Here is a 17,794-nt window from a genome sequence, read left to right on the forward strand (position 1 = left end):
GCTGGCTAATATTTGCATAGTGCTTTAAAATTTACAAAGGTCTTTATCGGCATCTCTCTTTCCTCAGATAGGGCTCTCTTATTAAACAAACAAATGTTCAAATGGGAAAGATAGTGGTGCATTGTATAGATAAAGCATAGTTTATCCATTCCTTTACCCATTACCAGGTTGTTTCCAGGAAAATTAAAGAACTGTGCAGATAAAATAAGAGCATATAAACTCATCAGATGTAAGACACAGCGATGCCAAATGGTTGTTGCTTCTGGAAGAAGGAAGAAAGGGGAAACAGGATGGAGTATGGAGTTCTAGCTGTTTTCTATTCCGTCCCTCCACATTAATTAATTAATTTTCAGCTTTATTGAGATATTAGTGACATAAACAGTGTGTAAATTTAAGGTGTTGTACATGATGATTTGATACGTGTAATATATTGCAAAATGAAGACCCCCAATAAGGTTAGTTAAGACATCCATCACCTCACAGTTACCATTTTCATGTGTGTGGTGAGAACTTTTAACATCTTAGCAACTTTCCAATATGCAATGCAGTGTAGATCCCCAGAACTCAGTCATCTTATAACTGGAATTTTGTACCCTTTGACCACTTTCACCCATTCTTCTCCCCTGCCCCCCGCACCCCAAACCACCAGTGTACTCTCTGTTTCTATGAGTTTGGCTATTTTTAGAGTCTCATATTAGAGTCTCATAAGTGAAATCATACAGTATTTGTTTTTCTCTGTCTGCCTGATTTCACTTAGCATAATGCCCTCAAGTTTCATCCGTGTTGTTGCAAATAGCAGGATTTCCTTCTTTTTTATGGTGGAATAATATTCCATTGTAGGCATGTACCACATTTTCTTATCCATTTACCCATTCATCCAATGACGGACATTTAGGTTGTTTTCCATATCTTGGCTATCGTAAATAATGCTGAAATAAATATGGGTGCGCAGATATCTTTTCGAGGTGGTGTTTTCATTTTCTTTGGATAAATACCCCGAAGTGGGATTGCTGGATCGTATAGTAGTTCTGTTTTTAATTTTTTAAGGAAACTCGATACAGTTTTCTGTAATGTGTGAACCAATTTACATTCCTACTAACAGGTCACAATGGCCGTCTTTTCTCTGCGTCCTTGTCAGATCTCGTTATCGCATGTCTTTTTGATAATTGCCATTCTAGCAGGGGTAATGTGATATCTCGTGGTTTTGATGAGCATTTTCATGATGATTAGTGATGTTGAGCATCATTTGTATGTCTGGCCATGTGTATGTCTTCTTTGGAAAAAAGTCTATTCAGATCCTGTGTTCATTTTTAAATTGGATTATTTGTATTTTGCTATTGGGTTGTATGAATTCTTTTTACATATTGGGTATTGATCCCTTATCAGGTATATGCTTTGCACATATTTGTCCCATTTTATTTCTTGTAAAACGATCTGAAAATTAAAATAATAACAATAATTGTAGCATTATACAAATGATAGTTATTTTGGGAAAGAAAAAAATCTCCCTGTGGGAAGATTTGTGGGGACATGTGAGTAAGCTATGTGAGCCACTCAGAGCGCTGGGCTTCCCTGCCAGCTCCAATTTAGAATCTTCATGAAGACATGAAGCCAGGGCCCTGTCATGGCCTCTCACTCCTTCCCTAGATGTTGTGAGACCGGGCCCCGGCCATTCTCTAGGCCTTCACGTCCTGTGAGGCCCTGTGGTGATGCCCCTCTAGCTTCCACTGTGATGAGGAATCCAAGGGAACAATTGTGAGACATGGTTTAGAATCAGAACTGTCCTAGGGAATCCAGGGTTTAAAATTGTAAATATATATAAGGAATATAACAATAAAGAAAAAGAATAAGAGAATATACACACACACATAAGAATGCCCCAGGTAGGATTCATGGAGCTTCTAACACAATCTCTTTTGTTTTGGCAAAAACAAAACAGACAAGGTGGGGCCTCCTCTCCATATCATGGTGGACGCACTGAACTGTACAGCTTTCAGTATCCAGTGGAAGATGCCAAGGCATCCTAGGCAGCCCATCATTGGGTATACTGTGAGTACCTGGGCACCGGGGTTTCTGTACTGGGTGTTTTAGGGTAACTATATGTCCTTCCCATCTTTGCCCCTCCTAGATATGGCCTCTTTGTATCAGCCCTCCCATATTAATAACTGCCCCATTCTCTCTCCATGAAATCAAAGGAAATGTTTTCCTTTCAAGGGTGTTTGAAAATGACTGAAAGCCTGTTAGGGTCTACCCAGCCCTTACTCTGTTCAGGGATGGGAAAATCTAAACTAGGAAGACATGGCTCCTCTACGCAATTGCCTACAGTCACCTTTGGAGACTAAAGCAGAAACATGGGCAATCACAGGGAGTCACTGTAGAACGTTGTCAATAGGCACAAAATAATGTAAAATCTGAATTACAGGAAAGGGGTGGCCAGGCAAAGGGAAGGAGGGATGAGGGAACGCATTCCTATCTATCAGGGGTTACAAAATTGGATTGATTGAAGTTCACCAAAATGTTTTCTTTGAACTATATTTTCTTTAAAAGTCAGGAGATTTCAGATAAATATTTGAAGTTCTGAAATCTCTGGGAATATGGGGAAAACAGGGTGCACTGGGCCTGCATTCCTTTGGGGTACCAAGTCAGCTGGCGCTGAGCTGTCCACTCAGATGGGACGTATGCCCCCTCCGCTCCCCATAACAACCTAAACCCACCACCCCGTACTGTCACGCTTTCACCCAGGGAGAGTAGCCATTTATCAATGCCCTTATCCTATTGTCTTCTTCAAGTAGAGAAACATGTTTCTGGACTCATGTCCTATCAAAAGTAGGAAAACGAAAAATTACCTGAGAGTCATGGTTTTGCGAAAAATAGCAGGAGCTGGGTCCAGCCCTGGCCATCACACCTCACTGACACACGACTTCTCCTGGCCTCTTCAGGCTTCCAAGTTTGTGACCCTAGCCAGCTGTGTCTTATGTTTGTCATGGAACTAGTGTATATGAGAGGTGGCAGGGCACTGCAGAACACTGCGGGTGTGAGTGACTTAGAACCCCAGGCCCTTATCGGATGGAGAAGTCCCAGCCCTGCTCTCACTCTGGTGTCTGCATCTTTCCCAGGTCTTTTACTCTGAGGTTGGCGTCGATAAGTCCCCGCAGGAGCAGTCCCATAGCGTGCCTCTCAGCCAGGACACCGCGGCCACTGTGAGTATCTCCATCCTGGCAGCCCCTCAAAGCACACCCGTGGTTGGCATTTCAGCGATATTCAGAAGGGTTTCTAATTTGGGGTGTGTGTGCTGCTGCATATGTAATGATAATAACTAATGTAGGGTCCTTGAACATTTGCAAATGTTTTTCATGTACATTATCTGATCACGAGCATCTATATCTACAGAAAGGCAGCCATCTGAAGAAAGAGTTCTGGTGTCAAAGCTTCCATCCTAGATTCAACCCACCCTATTTATCATGTGAGAAAATCGCTACTTTATATAGCTGTTTCTCCCCTTCTTCATAATGTTTAACTCTAATTTTTTTTTTGAAGTCCCAATAAAGCTTTATAAATAACTAGGACACATTTGTATTTTCCCAACTGTCTGGAGACACAATGCAAAAGAAAATGCTGTAATTTGAAGTGTACATTCAAAGGGTACAGGTTGTTTATTTTTCTTCTTGCGCCCGACACCCTGTCCTTACACTCACCAGTTGTTGGCTCTTCATCTGTTTCTTTTCTGTTTCCTGTCAAGGTCTCTCTGGGTGAATTTTCCTGCCTTGGCATGTTCTGTTATCTTTTCTTTCACTTTCTCCCTCCTTCCCCATTCTACTACAGTTGTTCTACAGGCGACAGCCTTTTGGATGCTCTGTGAGGAGTTAGCGTTAGTGCCCAGAATACTGCTGTAATGGTGGTGGTGGCAATGTTTGTAACTCCCGTTTAATACATTTAATACATTGTACTGCTAGGCGCACTACAGGAAAACCTATTTGTCATCCGTGATAAGTAGCTATCCCTTACTGAGCATCTGTTACCTGCCAGGCTCTATCTCTCATGCTTTCCATTTGCTTTTCCGTTTAATCTTCATAACTATCCTATGACCTCATCCTACTGACAAGGATGCTGCGACTCAGAGAAGTGAAATGACTTTCCCCAAATCATGCATTAGCCAGTAACAGAGTCCACTGTAAACCCAGAGCAGGCTGACTTCTGAGCCCTGCTGTGGCTATTTTTGACCAAAGCTCTCATGACTCAAAAAGAAGAGATTCACATTTTCAGCTTTCACCAAGGGAGAGTAGCTTTTAATTTCAGACTTTTGCTTAAGCACCCCTCATTTGCCTCAGAAGCACCCCTCATCAGCCCCAATCTTGTGGGTCATAGTATCGTATGGGGGGGAAATTGGGTTGAACCCACCTAGGAAACCACTAGCTGGAGATGCGTCGCCCCTTAGTAGCACTGGAACTTTTAACAAGACCCTGGACCCTACCAAAGGGCTGGCAGTATCTTCAGCAGTGTCTCCAGCCACCAGCCACCTGTTCTGCGGTGAGTGTGGCTCAGGGCTCTGCCTGGAACGTAGTCCAGGCAGGGAGGGCACGGTGCTGGTTTCAGTTGTCTTGGAGTCTGGACAGTGCCTCTGAAATCAAGATTCTGCCCCATCACATGAACCAGAGACACTGGCATCTGTGGGAAGGCTACTTAAGTGCAAACATAAAACAGGGCCAGGAGAGAGACGGGCACCACAGCCTTCCAGACCTCCCTCCTCCACTTCCACGTTGGGTAACTTAGGCTGAAGTCACTTACCTTGTCTAAATCTCACCTTTCTGCCATGAGAAGGGTATAACAATTACACTTTTCTGAGTGTCAAATCGTGTATGTAAAAGCCTTTGGTAAAATATAAAGAAATCATATAGATGTCAGATATCATTCCTGATGGGCAATTGCCTTTATGGTAAATATATTCTGTCTGTTAATTACAGTCCAGCATTAGCATCTACTATCAAATTATAGCATTCGATGACTTTGCTGATTTCAAATAACTTCCAGAGTTGCTGCTGCACGCCCAGCGCAAGGTATCACAGAATCCCTGTTCTTGGGCAGCTTTCAGTCTTACTGGGAAAACCAGTCACACCGATAAAACATTAGAGAGCAGCAGGAGACCAGGTGTCATAACATGCCACTTAGCAGACAGACTGAGGTTTTGAAGAGGGAGAGGTTAGTGTAGGAACATGTGGTCAAGAGGTAAAATTTAGGGCTGAGAACTGAAGCAACGGCAGTTTCTGGAAAGACAGAGGAGAGGGAGGGCATTCAAATGGTAAGAAATGGTTTGAACCAGGGGAATGAGCACACGTGTGTACGTACCTGCCCATGTGCTGTGCGTTTGGGTGGGGGTGAGTGGAGGTACGTACAGAGTAGTTGTCACGGGGAGAGGCAATAATGATGAAATGCAAAGTCAGTGAGTCAGGAAGAGGGGAGGGGAAGGGTCTGATACAGCAGAGTAGACTCTGGATTCTGACTTGCATTCTGATTCCTGTATTACAACCAACCAGCTGGGTAACCTGGGCAGGTCTCAGTTCCCTCATCGACAAAACAGGGGTTTGGATAGCATCTATGTCACAGGTAGTGTATCTCTGGTTCCCTACTGTATGCCAGGGTGCTCCAGGGCTCTGCCGCCGACTCCCAATGGGGTGTTTGCACTTCTCCAAGGAAACAGCAATATCTGTGTGAACTACTATTACCATGTCGTTTGGGTATAACCAGTGAATAAATGGAACTGTTGGGTTTTTTGTTTTTTTTTTGCTGTTGTTGTTTTTTGATTAAAGGTGCTGTAAAAATATAACTGAAACACTAAAGGTGCCATGAACAGAAAGTTTGGGAACCTCTTTCTTTGATCATATCATCCTGTAGCATAAAGATGTTGGTCCTGGTTGCAGGGCCCCCAGAAACCACACCTAAGTGAGAGGTCAACAGAGTTCACGTTGTGAAGATGTGGGTTCGCTGCCCTTGGCTGTACATAGCAGAAGGGTTCCTTTTCCTCCAGCAACTTTTCCTGTTCATGTTGTTTTTCGTGTTTTTTTTTTTTCTCCTTTCTAGGGACAATCTGATCATCAGGTGATTTTTGTAAGTATGCTTTAGAAAAGTTAAACTCGTCCCAATCTAGGATTCAGGGGGGTCTCTTTTCATCAAAATGTTGATTTTCTTGCATCTCCCTCTGACTGATTAAGGCCCAGTGAAGAGTGCTTCATTCTAGTATAAGCAGGTCTATACAGCATACCGGGTGAACTGTTAATAATTTCTCAAGAAGCCACATTCATTCTGGCATGCTTCATCCCACATGGCAGAGTAAGTTTAAGAGGAACATTTTTAAAGGTTGAAGTAATTTAAGCTGTGTTCCAAAACTAGGTGAAAAAGATTGAAAAGGAGAGAAAATATTTAACAAGTGAACACCGCTGTAGAGGTAGGTTTCTCCCACCCCCCTTTCCTTCTCCTTTGCTTACTTCCTCTAACCATTCCAGACCTTCTCAATAAGACTGAACTGGGTCACCTAAAACCGGTTGATTGATTTTCTGGATTAAATGCCAAAGCGAAGATTGGGTTGACAAATGGTTAGTCTGATTTAAGTGATGAAATAACCAAAATAACTTGGCTGATTATGTGGAATTCTGATGCATCTTTGATAATCTGCTTATATAGAGACGTCTGATTTGGTTAGCACTTGACACCTACATTTTTCTTAGCAGAACAACCTACAAATTTCATCCTGAAAAAATAAATAGTAAACCAAATCAGGGCAATTTGGTAATTTTTTAGAGTTAGAAATAGAACAGGATGTTTAAACTGGTGGACTCCACACTTTTTGATCATGCATACCAACCGTTAAAAAATATTTTTATCTTGCTCACCCAGGGGGATGTACCACCGCCCTGTTTTGGAGTCCTCTGGTCTGGTTGATCCAGATAAGTGGTTCTATTTGGATCTTATCCAAGGTTAGAGCAAGAAAACTTAACCAGGAATCATTACTAGAATCATTGCATCTAGTCCCATCTCTGTTACCAGATCAAGGTAACCTTGAGCAAGGTCAAGGTTGAACCCCTGTAAACCTCTCTTTGACAATGAAATGAAGGGTTGACTAGTAATGGTTCCCAACTGGAAGTTCCTTTGTACCCTATAGGACATATGGAAATATGTTTGGGTATTTTAGTAAACAAGCTTCAGGGATGCTGACTCTCCTGCAATATACAGGACTGACCCATCTGAGAAAGGTTTGTCCAGCCCCAAAGCCAGTGCTGCCCTCCTGTGAAACCCTGGAAGGTACTCTCTAACTTTCTGTGACCTTTGGGAATTCCCTCTAATTCCTTCCTCCACTCTGGCCTGCCCAGCCTCCCGCAGGACCATTGGAAGAAGAATGTTTGGAAAATACCACTTTTCTATTCTCTGGTGCCTTCCATCTCGTGATGCTAGATATTCCCAATGTCCACTATGGCAACCGAGGCTCAGCCCTGACTTGTAGAGTCAACTGTGAAAATGAATCTATGGTTACTAGCTACCAATGAAGGTTATTTAACAAGAGTCATAGAATTTCAGTGTTGAAACTTTGGTCCAGAAAAGTTAAGTGACACAGCAGTTTGGCCCAGAACCTGAGTCTCCTGGCTCCTAGTCCAGGACTCTCCTACCTCATACCTCCTCTCATTCATGTTATCTGGATGCCTTCACAGTATAATAGCTACATGTCTGGCCTAGTGAACAAGACAACATCTAGCTTCAGTTTTGGGAACAGACCTGGGTTTCCAGCAATAGGAGAAAATGCAGCATGGACGGGCGTAAAAGTGAGGTCTGAAATCAGGGTCAGATATTTAAGTTCAGAACCATTCAACATGGTTTCATCATTGCAAAATGAATAGGTATTCAGTAAAGAATAGTCCCGTCTTTCCCAGGCCTCCTCCTACATAGCTATCCAGGTTTTTGTACATTGGGTCAAAAACCCAAAACCCAAAATAACAGTGATTCTAACAAGATATGTATTCATGTTTCCCTCATGTAACTATTTGAATATAACCAGTTTAGGACTCTTCTGGTGGCTCCTCTGTGTCAGAAACCCGAGACCCTTTCATCTCATTGTTCTGCCACCCCCGTGGCCCTCTTTCCCATGGTCCAAAATGGCTCACTTCCACATCCACACTCTAGTCAATAGATGAGGATTCTTTCTTATTAAGGGATAACTCAAAAATTGCCCTCAGCATTTTTACTCACAGTCTATTGGACAAAATTTAGTCACATGGCCATACCTAGATGCCAGGGAGACTGGGAAACATAGTCTTGGAGAAGCCATGTCCCAACTGAAATACGGGGATTCTCTTATAAAAAAGGAGAGAATGGATATGAGAGGACAATGAGTCATCCTGTCACAGACTGTGAATAGAAAGAATAGAATTAGCAACATAGATGTGGAAAAGGCAGTGAGACATCTGAAAAACAAGGTATTAGCCTGAGAGTTTGATATGCTATGTGTGGGAGTCGGGCAGTTGGAAGTATATAAAGTTATGGTGTATTTTATGCAGGAAACTAGACCCATTCTTGTCCCCAAGGGTAATTATGTGAACTCTCTGGGTTTAGTTTCATCGTCTGTAAAACAGGGATGATAAGACAGACCTCTTGGGACTGTTGTGAGGATTAAATGTGACAGTTAAAAGATTTCATACATTTCAGAATGGTATGTCAATGCAAAATATTATACCAATCATAAGAAGAATGTTTGTTGTTTCTGATGATCTGTGAAGGAGGCAGAAGTCCTGGGGAATAGCTCACTTGGTTCAAAGTTGTTTGAGCTTTCTCCTTGGCTCAATGAACCAACGTGCCTTGCTTTTCTCTTCTATAGATACAATTCTCTGATTGCATGACATCCATGGGTGGTATTGAGAAGACAAAGGAAGCAACTTTTAGAAGGGATTTTTTTTCATTTCAGAAAAGGTAGACAAACACAAAGCAGGGTTATTTTGCAGGAAAGCCCCCAACTTTGCCAAAGCAAAGAAGAGGTGTGGGAAGGGCCAGGGGAGACTATTGAATTCACTCTGGCTTCTACTCTAAGAAAGCAATTTCTCTCACTGTTTCTCACCATCTTGTGTAGAAATAAATTCCAAGAGAGAAGCATGTTGACTTGTTTTTAAACTTTTATAAGGCAACAAAACACTTGGCTTTTTTAAAAGAGTATATTCAGCATTTTATGTATTTGGTGCAAGGTTGAAGTAGTGGTTATAAGACATTTAAGGACCGAAATATACAGATTTGTGGATTGTATGGAATTTTACCAAAGAATCCATGGGTTATCACAAGTTACACTATAATGAGGGACTTCATTTTGGAGAAGTGATGTCAAAAGACAAAGTGATGGTAAAATCATTGAGTCCAATTCTTCTTTTCCTGGCACCAGCCACTCAGTCCTTTTGACCTCACTCCTGATGCCAACTTACCAGGTTGTCAGCACAGGAAAGATACAGAAAAAGACAAAATAGTTGGCTTCTGGGAGGGTCACCCTCTACCTCTCAGAATATACCTGGGCTAAAGGTAGCACTAATCTTTCATATCTAATAAAGAATTTAATTGTCTACACGAGGAGATTCTACAAGTATAGTTTCTCTTGATTTTCAGTGATAACTTTTAAATTTCTGGTATCTATAAACTTCCATGTTTATAGACAAAATAATAATCTGTTCTTTAGTGTTTATGATAAGTATGTTCTATAGATTCAAATATCTACTATTTTTTATACCTGTATTATTGAATTAGAACTTGGGTCTTGCAGTCAAACAAAGTAGGTTTCAAATGCCCAGTTTGCCACCTAATAAATATATGCCCTTGAGCAAACTATTAATTTTTCAAGGATTCCCCTTTCTTTTCTGTAAGTGAAAATAAGAGTGATACCTAATTAATTAAGTTAAATCAGGCTGTGTGTGTTCCTGGAACAGAGAAACAATGCATAGTAACTAATGGTGGCTGTATTTGATATAGGCTCATAGCTAATATCTATAATAATCTATGAAACCGTATCACTACACCCATCTTTCATACAACGTAATGAACTCACATGAAAAAGGATCCTGTGAAAAAAGCAAAAGCCTGTGACAGCATCAAGGAGGTTTGAAAATGTACTTCTGCTTCCATGGGAAACGCCTGGGAGGGGCAGTCGGGAGAGAAGTGAGAACCGAGTCTTGTGTCCACCGGCTACTTCCAGTCTCTTAGCCGCCCAACTTGCCATGAAACCAGGGGACAGATGGTGGAACTAGGATGCACAGATGCAGGGAATTAGAGCAGGAGGGGGCCTGTGAAAGCAACTCCATATGTTCAGCAAAGACCCCCTGTGAAGCTGCATGTAGGGTAGAGTGGAGGTAGGGAGAGTGAGGGGAGGATTGGAGACAGACACTCTCCAGGTGGCTGTAGAAATGGCGCAGGTAAGAATTCAGAGGAAGTGGAAGAAGGGAGCACGTCTGAAAGGCATATGGAGGTGGCTGGGGTTGGCGGGGGTAAGAGGAAGTCAGCCCTGTGTCTGGAGTTACTACCCCTGGAACCTGGGGCAAAGGTACTTAATCAAGATGGAGGGGTTAGTAGTCGGAGCTGGTTCTCAGTGAGGTAATCTGCTTATACTGGGCATCTTGGTTTAATTTCTTTCTTTTGTTCATTGACTACTTCATTTATTCATTCATCAAAAAGCATTGCTTGGGCATTTGCTACATATCTGATAATACGACACAAAGCTTTGAGATGCCAGTGGAATAAGAACTTGCTTCCTGCCCTGAAGTGGGTGGTGAGAAGGTGACAAATAAACAGACAATTACAATATAAGGTGAGTGGTGTTAGGACTGAGGTACCCCGAGGACGCCAGGAAGCACAGAGGAGGGAAACCTAACCAGACTGGAGGCTGGGGGTCGGAGAAATGAGGTAATGTCTCAGCTGAACTGAGTCATGGAGGATGAGCAGGAGTGAGCCAGGCGAGAGTGGGAAGAAGGACATTTCATGTAGAGGGAGCAGCAGATTCAAAGGCCCAGAGGCAGACAATGGAACGGCATAAATTCGAGCCCTGCCATGTTCTTAGGTATGACTGGAATATAGAATGCCAGGAAGGGAGGTGGCACAAGATGATGTTGGAAGGATAAACAGGGAGATACAAATATGCTATTCTGAGGGGGTTTTAAAGTGGGGTGACATCAGCTTTGGTGTTTAGGAATGTAACTAGCAGTATGAAGTCTACGCTGGCGATGCAGGCAATACTGGTGGCGGGGAGAATCAGGGCCCATTGTCATCCTATGAGGACCTGGACTTAAGTGTCTGTGAAGGTGAAATGACATAAAGAGATTCAAGTGATATTGCAGAGTACTGGTCACTGTATGGGTAACTGATTGAACAGTGGTTAGGGAAGAGAACGGAGCAGAGAGGAAGTGTCAAGAATTTCTGGTTTGGGTCATAAGAGAGAACACAAGAGATGAAGCAATTTTTTGTTTTGTTTTTGGTGGGAAGAGGAGGAACAATGAGTTGAGCTTTACTTATGTTGAATTTGAGTGGCATGGTAGTTGTTGAATATGGATGGTCCTGAGGCCATCACAAACCCACATCTCTGGACACCAAGAAGCAGGTCAGCGCTGGAGATGCAGATTTGGGAGCTGTCACTCGAAGGCGGTGCTAGAGGCTAAGCAGCGGTAGATGAGTGGACCCAAGCAGTCTTCCCCAGCTGAGGTTTCGCTTTCCATGGTGGTGTTACCTACCCGCAGTCAAACCAGGTCTGAAAAAATTAAATGGAAGATTCCAGAAATAAACAATTTATGCATTTTAAATTGCACGCCGTTCTGAGTAGTGTGATGAAATTGCATGCCATCCTGCTCTGTCCCACGTGGGACATACACCATCCCTTTGTCCAGTGTATCCACGCCATATATGCTCCCTGCCCTTAGTCATTCATTGTACAGATCCCAATAAAGAGTGATTCTCTAGTCTTGGGAAATAATGTCATGGTTGTTTTCCTCTGCAAATTTCAGAACTTGGCCAATCTTAGAGAAAGCAAATCAGTCTTTGTTCCAAGCAACTTCATAGGGGCCTCAAGATGCAACCCTCATGGAAATTGTCTGCTTTGCCCCAAAAGAACTTCTGATCATTGATACCCTTCCTGTTTGGTCATTGACAGGAGCAAGTGATTGGACATTTGAAACCAGGCACTGAATATCGAGTAAGCGTAGCAGCTTACAGCCTGACGGGCAAAGGGCGGCTCAGCAATCCTCAACACGTTACCACTTTGCCCCAAGGTAAAATGGGTTTGATTTATGAATAATAGGAAAGTGGCGGATGCTTTTTATTCGTTCCTTCATTTAGTATATACCAATCAGGACCTACTAGGTTCCAGGCACTGTACTAGGCTCTGGAATTTAGTGGTGAACAGAACTCAGCTCCTGCCCTCTCAGAACTTAGTGGGGTGGGTTGAGACATTATCTAATTAACATGTAGTCACAGATTGTGATAAGCACTACCAACAGTGCCGTAAGAATGTGCCAAGGAAGCTGGCGGTTAGAGGGGAGGTAAGAATGTCCTGAGGAGATGACTACTAAGTGGAGATCCGAGGGGGAGTGGGAATTATGAAGGTGAGGAAGCAGAGTGCCAGGAGAGGATTATAGGCAAAAGGATTCCCACAGAGGTGCATTGAGATGGCACCGTGCTGGACACTAGGGGAAAGAGGTGCATTGGTCATACGTCATTGCTCACAAGGCGCTCGTTGTGTAGGGAGAAGCAAATGGTAAGCAGGTAGCTCCAGTGTGTCTGCGGTCTGCACCACGGGCCCAGGAGCACTCAGGAGGGAGCACTTCACCTGGAGGCTCAGGGAGGGTTTCAGGAAGAAACATATCTTTAGCCCAAATTTTGAAAATTGCACAGGTGTTTTGCTAGGGAGAGAAGCAGGAAAAATGTTTCTGGTAGAAGCAATAGTATAGATAAAGGCCAAGAGATATGAAAGTCTGGATATGAAAATAGTAACAGCAGTTACCTTGCAGGGAGAGGATCATGGGTGATTCATACATCTTTACACATCAGAGCATTTCCCAATGTCCTATCATTGGTATATATTCTGATGATCAGAGGACACACACAACACACACACACACACACACACACACACACTGAAAGTAAGTGGCTAAGCATTTAATTTTCCTTGTAGGTATTATAAATATCAATTCTGACATGCAAACAGAGATGAAAGGATGTTAGGAGGTGGGAGTGTGACTGAAAGTTTTAAAGGGTACACACACACCGTTGTGTGTTCCAGGGCCAATGGTCTGAACATAATTTAGTTGGATTTCCAGCAGGGGGACTGGGGGAAGAAGGGAAGACTAGCTCTCATTGACTCAAACTCGTATGGTAAATCCAGTTTTGGTTATTTTTTTGTTTGTTTGGTTTGGATTTTGAGGCTGTTTCGAATAGAGATGTTTAGGTTGTAGGGAGTACAATTTTTTCAATATATTAAACCTCTCCAGCAGCAAAGATCGTAAGCCAGCTAGTTGTTTTCTGTCCTGCCTAGATTCCTGTCTGCCTCCAGCAGCACCCCAACAGCCGCACGTCACGGTGGTTTCTGATTCCGAGGTGGCCCTATCTTGGAAACCCGGAGAGAGCGAAGGAAGCTCTCCTGTTCAGTACTATTCTGTGGAATTCATCAGGTAAGTTTCTGTGTCACATCCAAACGCTGAATATAGTGACCTCAGGTGTTCCAATCCTGATAGAAGACTAGAGGGAGCATGGTAGTCTCCCCAGCATGTGTATTTAAGAAATGACAAAGGCTTGGAGGCCTGTGTTTATACTTTGTCCTTGGGTCAGCACCTGTGCCCACTCCTCCTCAGTGGTGGATCATCTGGTAAACTTGTCACCGCTCACCTTGCCTCTTTCCCATTTCCCTTCCACAGTTAGAGATTGTCCTAGGCTCTGAAAACTACTGAGGCACCAGTGCCAACAAACCTGTCTGCCTTTCAAGCTTAAGACTTGTCTCCCTGCCTTTGAAACATTATATTTGATATATTTGATGGTAACTTTTCGGGAGGGAGGTGGGGGAAACCTTTTAAAAATAAGTACAATTCATTGTTTCCTTTGCATCCTTATTGCCGAGGGCAAGTTTCTTAGCGGCTTTTTTTTTTTTTTCCCCTCTCATCTGCCTCTCCAGTTCTTGTTACTCAGCTTATCAGAGGGTAGAAGAATGATCAGAAGCTTTTCTAAGAGATCACAAATGTAAAAACATGATTCTCAATGCTGCTATTTAATGTTCAGCAAAAAGGAAAAACAAATGGGCAAACAGAATTCCCGATCTAAGGTTCTTCCTCTGAATTCTAGTTGCAGTTGGATTTTGAATTGAAGTGCCTAGCTGATGAAAACACTGTGGAGTTAGACTTCTCTGCATTAAAGGTGATGGGGTTTGTCTGAGGCTTGCTGCTTTGGGGATTCATAGAGACTTATTCAGAACCTCATTCCTGAGGCTCTCTGAAGCTGGGACAAAGGATTCTGCCAAGATTTGATTAGCTCTGCTTGTGCTTCTTGACTTCCTAGCTTATTCCTTGGTAGTGGAAAAGAGTTATTTGTTTCTTCAGAGAAGTGCTGCATTGGGTCTCTATAATGTTTGTGTACAGAGTTTGTCCCAGGCTGGACTTGTTGAATTCCAAGTGGCAGAAGCTTGAAAGAAGATGAGGCGGTCATGTATTGGTGCCTGCGACTGTATAGTCCAGTGGCAAATCTAAGTTCAGGGAAGACCAGATCTGTGTCACATCATTTGTCTATCTCCACCTATCTCTGTGCTAGGCTTTCCCCTTTACTGACTTCATTTTCAGTCAAGTTCTTCCTGTGTGGTGGCAAGATGACCGACTACCAGGCACTAAAGACTTGCCTCCTACTAGCTTAGTCCCCACTGAAAAAGAGTAGCTATTTCTCAGTAGACCCATCAAAGTTTCAATATTCAACCTAATTGGCCAGGTTTGGGTCTCTGTCCATTCTCTGAGCCAATCACTGTGGTCAGGGAGGAGAATACACTAATTGGTCAGCACATGTAATTTTCTGGCTGTGGAAGTAAGGACTGGTAGGTAGGTCAGTTTGACCTGAAGTACATGGTCTGAGAGGTCAAGAGGTGAAAACTGTGGTGCAATTAATGGAAAAGGGAGAAACATTAAAAAAAAAAAAAAAAGAAGTCCTAAAACTTCAGCTTTCTCATCTGTACAACTTGTGGTGAAACTGTACTTTTCAAATTTTCTTATCTGACACCAGCAAAGCAAAATTTAATACTTCAAATTTTTGAAAAATGCAATTTTTTTTTTAATGGTAACCTAGCAGATCATCTGTGTAATGCCCAGCAAAAGCTAGTTGTCATTCAATATTAATTTTGTGGTAAATCATGTAGTTTTTGAACTTGTTTTAAGTGCGGTGTATTGTTGAAAGGTAGAAATTAGTTTCTTAACCTGCGCACACAACTGAACGTAGATGATAAAAGAGATTCACTGGATGGAGAACCAGAAGAACCTGGGGGAGGTGACCCTGTGCAAATCATCTCCCCCCCTGAAGTCTCAGTGCTTCTTATAGTTTGGCCTTCTCGAAGCAGAGCTTGAGACAAGGACTTGGGTGCAAGTAGTTTATGTTGTTTAGAAACAGGAATGAAAAGTGAGGGAAGTGAGTCATGGAAGGAGAATATATGAGGTGTGTTCCTGAGTTGCCACAGGGGCTACCATAGGAGATTGATTCCATTGAGATTTCTCTGAAGTGCACCGGATTGCTTTCGAATTTGCCTATCAAAAAGACAGGAACCATTTATTTACCCACTGGCTTCTGTCCTCCTTTCTTGACTCAGGGTTTCCCCCAGGGGTAGAATGCCCACCTTTCTAGGCTCTGCTGGAATGTGGATTAAGGAGGTTGGGAAGTTCTGGGAGAGAAGGAGCAGTAAAGTGAGCACAGCACATTCTTGAGGTCGGATACTGGTCATATAAGGCAAGTCTGAGGTCACATGAAACTCTCCATACCACAACTGCTACTGCAATCAGAAGTGGGACCAGGGGAGGTGACACTGGCTCCAGAGACATTGACTACAATGTCCTTATCTGCAAAACATGAGTGATAACTCTTTCCAATCTTATGGTGTGTGGTTGGGAGAATCAAGTGAAACCACATTTGAGACACAGCTTTGTAAACATTAAAAACTTACGAAAGCATCAGGTATATATTGCTATTCTGTACCTAAATTTAATAATTACAATTCCTCTCCAGCAAAAATGCATTTTAACATTCAGAAATGTCTCTAACATTTGAGGGGCTCAGGCCCCAAGTCCTTATGTATATTTAAATTAGACACCATTCTAACAAAGCTGCATATATTTTTATATTTACAAATATACCTTCACAGTGTCCTGGAAAGCTAGCTTCAATTTTAGAATTCTTGCTCATCTTGGAATTCCAAATGGAACATGATAGAATGGGGAAAGTCAGCCCCTGATTCCAGCTTTGTACTAGAAATTCTGCCTCTGTTATTTCTTCCAGAATATGTAACCTTGGTCAAGTGATTTTATTTCAGAACCTTTATTTCCTCCTCTGCAAGGTCAAGTTAGCATGACCCTCCTTGCAGAGTCGTTGGTCATAGATTTCACACACTGTTTATACATAGTAGACATTCAATATGTGTTTGTTTCCTACCCACCGTACCACTACCATTTTACAAAGAAAGACGTTGAGACTCAGTAGCTTACGTTGCTTTGCCATGGGAAAATGACTGGATGAGGACAGAATTAAAATTAGAACTAAGGTCTCTTGACATCCAGCCCAGTGCTTGTTTTATGAAACCCCACATTCATCACATCTGTGATCCGCCTTTGAGATGGACGCTCGGACTCAGCCCACCCAGAGCCCTGCTGGCTGAGGAAATGGGAAGCCTCATTTTAGGCGGCTGTTTGCTGTTGTTCCAGAAAGAAAGGTTTCGCAGCTTGTGGTAGCATTTACTGTGTGGCTGCAAAAATAAATCCCCACATTCGTTTGTAAACATCTCTGAATCTATCCCATTACAGGTGAGCGCCTGAGGATATGTGTTTAGAGAGCTTTCCTAAGGCTCTAAATCAGAAATTGCAATTAGTGTGAAAAACTTTGGGGGTCTTAAGTTATTCTGTGTTTTCCAGAGAGGTTTGTTGAATGTTTAAGATTGAATTTCTTTTGCCCAAATACCTCCTGTGTATGGAAACACCTGTGACGGGTCTCTTTGTGAGCCAAAAGTTTCTTGTCATATCCAAGAGGCAGGCCTTTGGGAAGCCAAGGCTAGGAAATTGTAGAAATCAGTTTGTGGCCAGAGGTTAACCTCAGGTTTCAGCCACCTTAATATAAAGTTCCTATCTAAGTCTGTCATTGGAAGATCAGGTTCCAATCCTTTCTCAGTCTTGGTAGACGCTTATACATCAACTGTTCTTCCTCAACGAGGATAATGATATCAAAGGCATTGTTAGGAAATAGTCTTAAAAAACAAAACTAAACAAAATACTTCACTGACTAATAATAAATTAACCTGAGCAATTACACTAGAGCAGGGTGTGGGGGTACTGACTGCGTATCTGCTAGTTTTAACGATGTTTCAGGCGGACATTATGTATTTATGATGCTCTTTTGAGTCGTGGGCTTAGGACCACGCAAATTTTTGATCCTCATTCTTGCTTCTACTTCCCCCAAAGTTGGCCTGGGGTTATTCATTATCTTCCTTGCTAACAGTAGATTTTTAATTTTTAATCAGTGTAGAAAAGATTTGAAGAGGCACATTCTAAGTAAGCCCGCGGGCTGTAAC

General features: G+C 42.5%; 1 protein-coding gene across 3 annotated transcripts in view; it reads left to right on the forward strand.

Moving 5' to 3' along the window:
* EGFLAM (EGF like, fibronectin type III and laminin G domains) overlaps positions 1-17,794 on the forward strand; it is a 150,463-nt gene that overhangs the window by 49,495 nt on the left and 83,174 nt on the right. For 2 of the 3 annotated variants that reach the window (XM_074328985.2, XM_088796491.1), the window contains exons 2-6: positions 1,940-2,049; positions 3,117-3,200; positions 6,076-6,102; positions 12,152-12,269; positions 13,532-13,667. In XM_074328985.2, coding sequence (XP_074185086.2) covers positions 1,940-2,049; positions 3,117-3,200; positions 6,076-6,102; positions 12,152-12,269; positions 13,532-13,667 — 475 coding nt within the window. The remainder of the gene's footprint in view (positions 1-1,939; positions 2,050-3,116; positions 3,201-6,075; positions 6,103-12,151; positions 12,270-13,531; positions 13,668-17,794) is intronic. The other variant, XM_019737331.3, reaches the window with a different exon arrangement.

Source organism: Rhinolophus sinicus, chromosome 3 (assembly GCF_057876585.1).
Source record: "Rhinolophus sinicus isolate RSI-liver-muscle chromosome 3, RSI-T2T, whole genome shotgun sequence".
Lineage (NCBI taxonomy): Eukaryota > Metazoa > Chordata > Mammalia > Chiroptera > Rhinolophidae > Rhinolophus > Rhinolophus sinicus.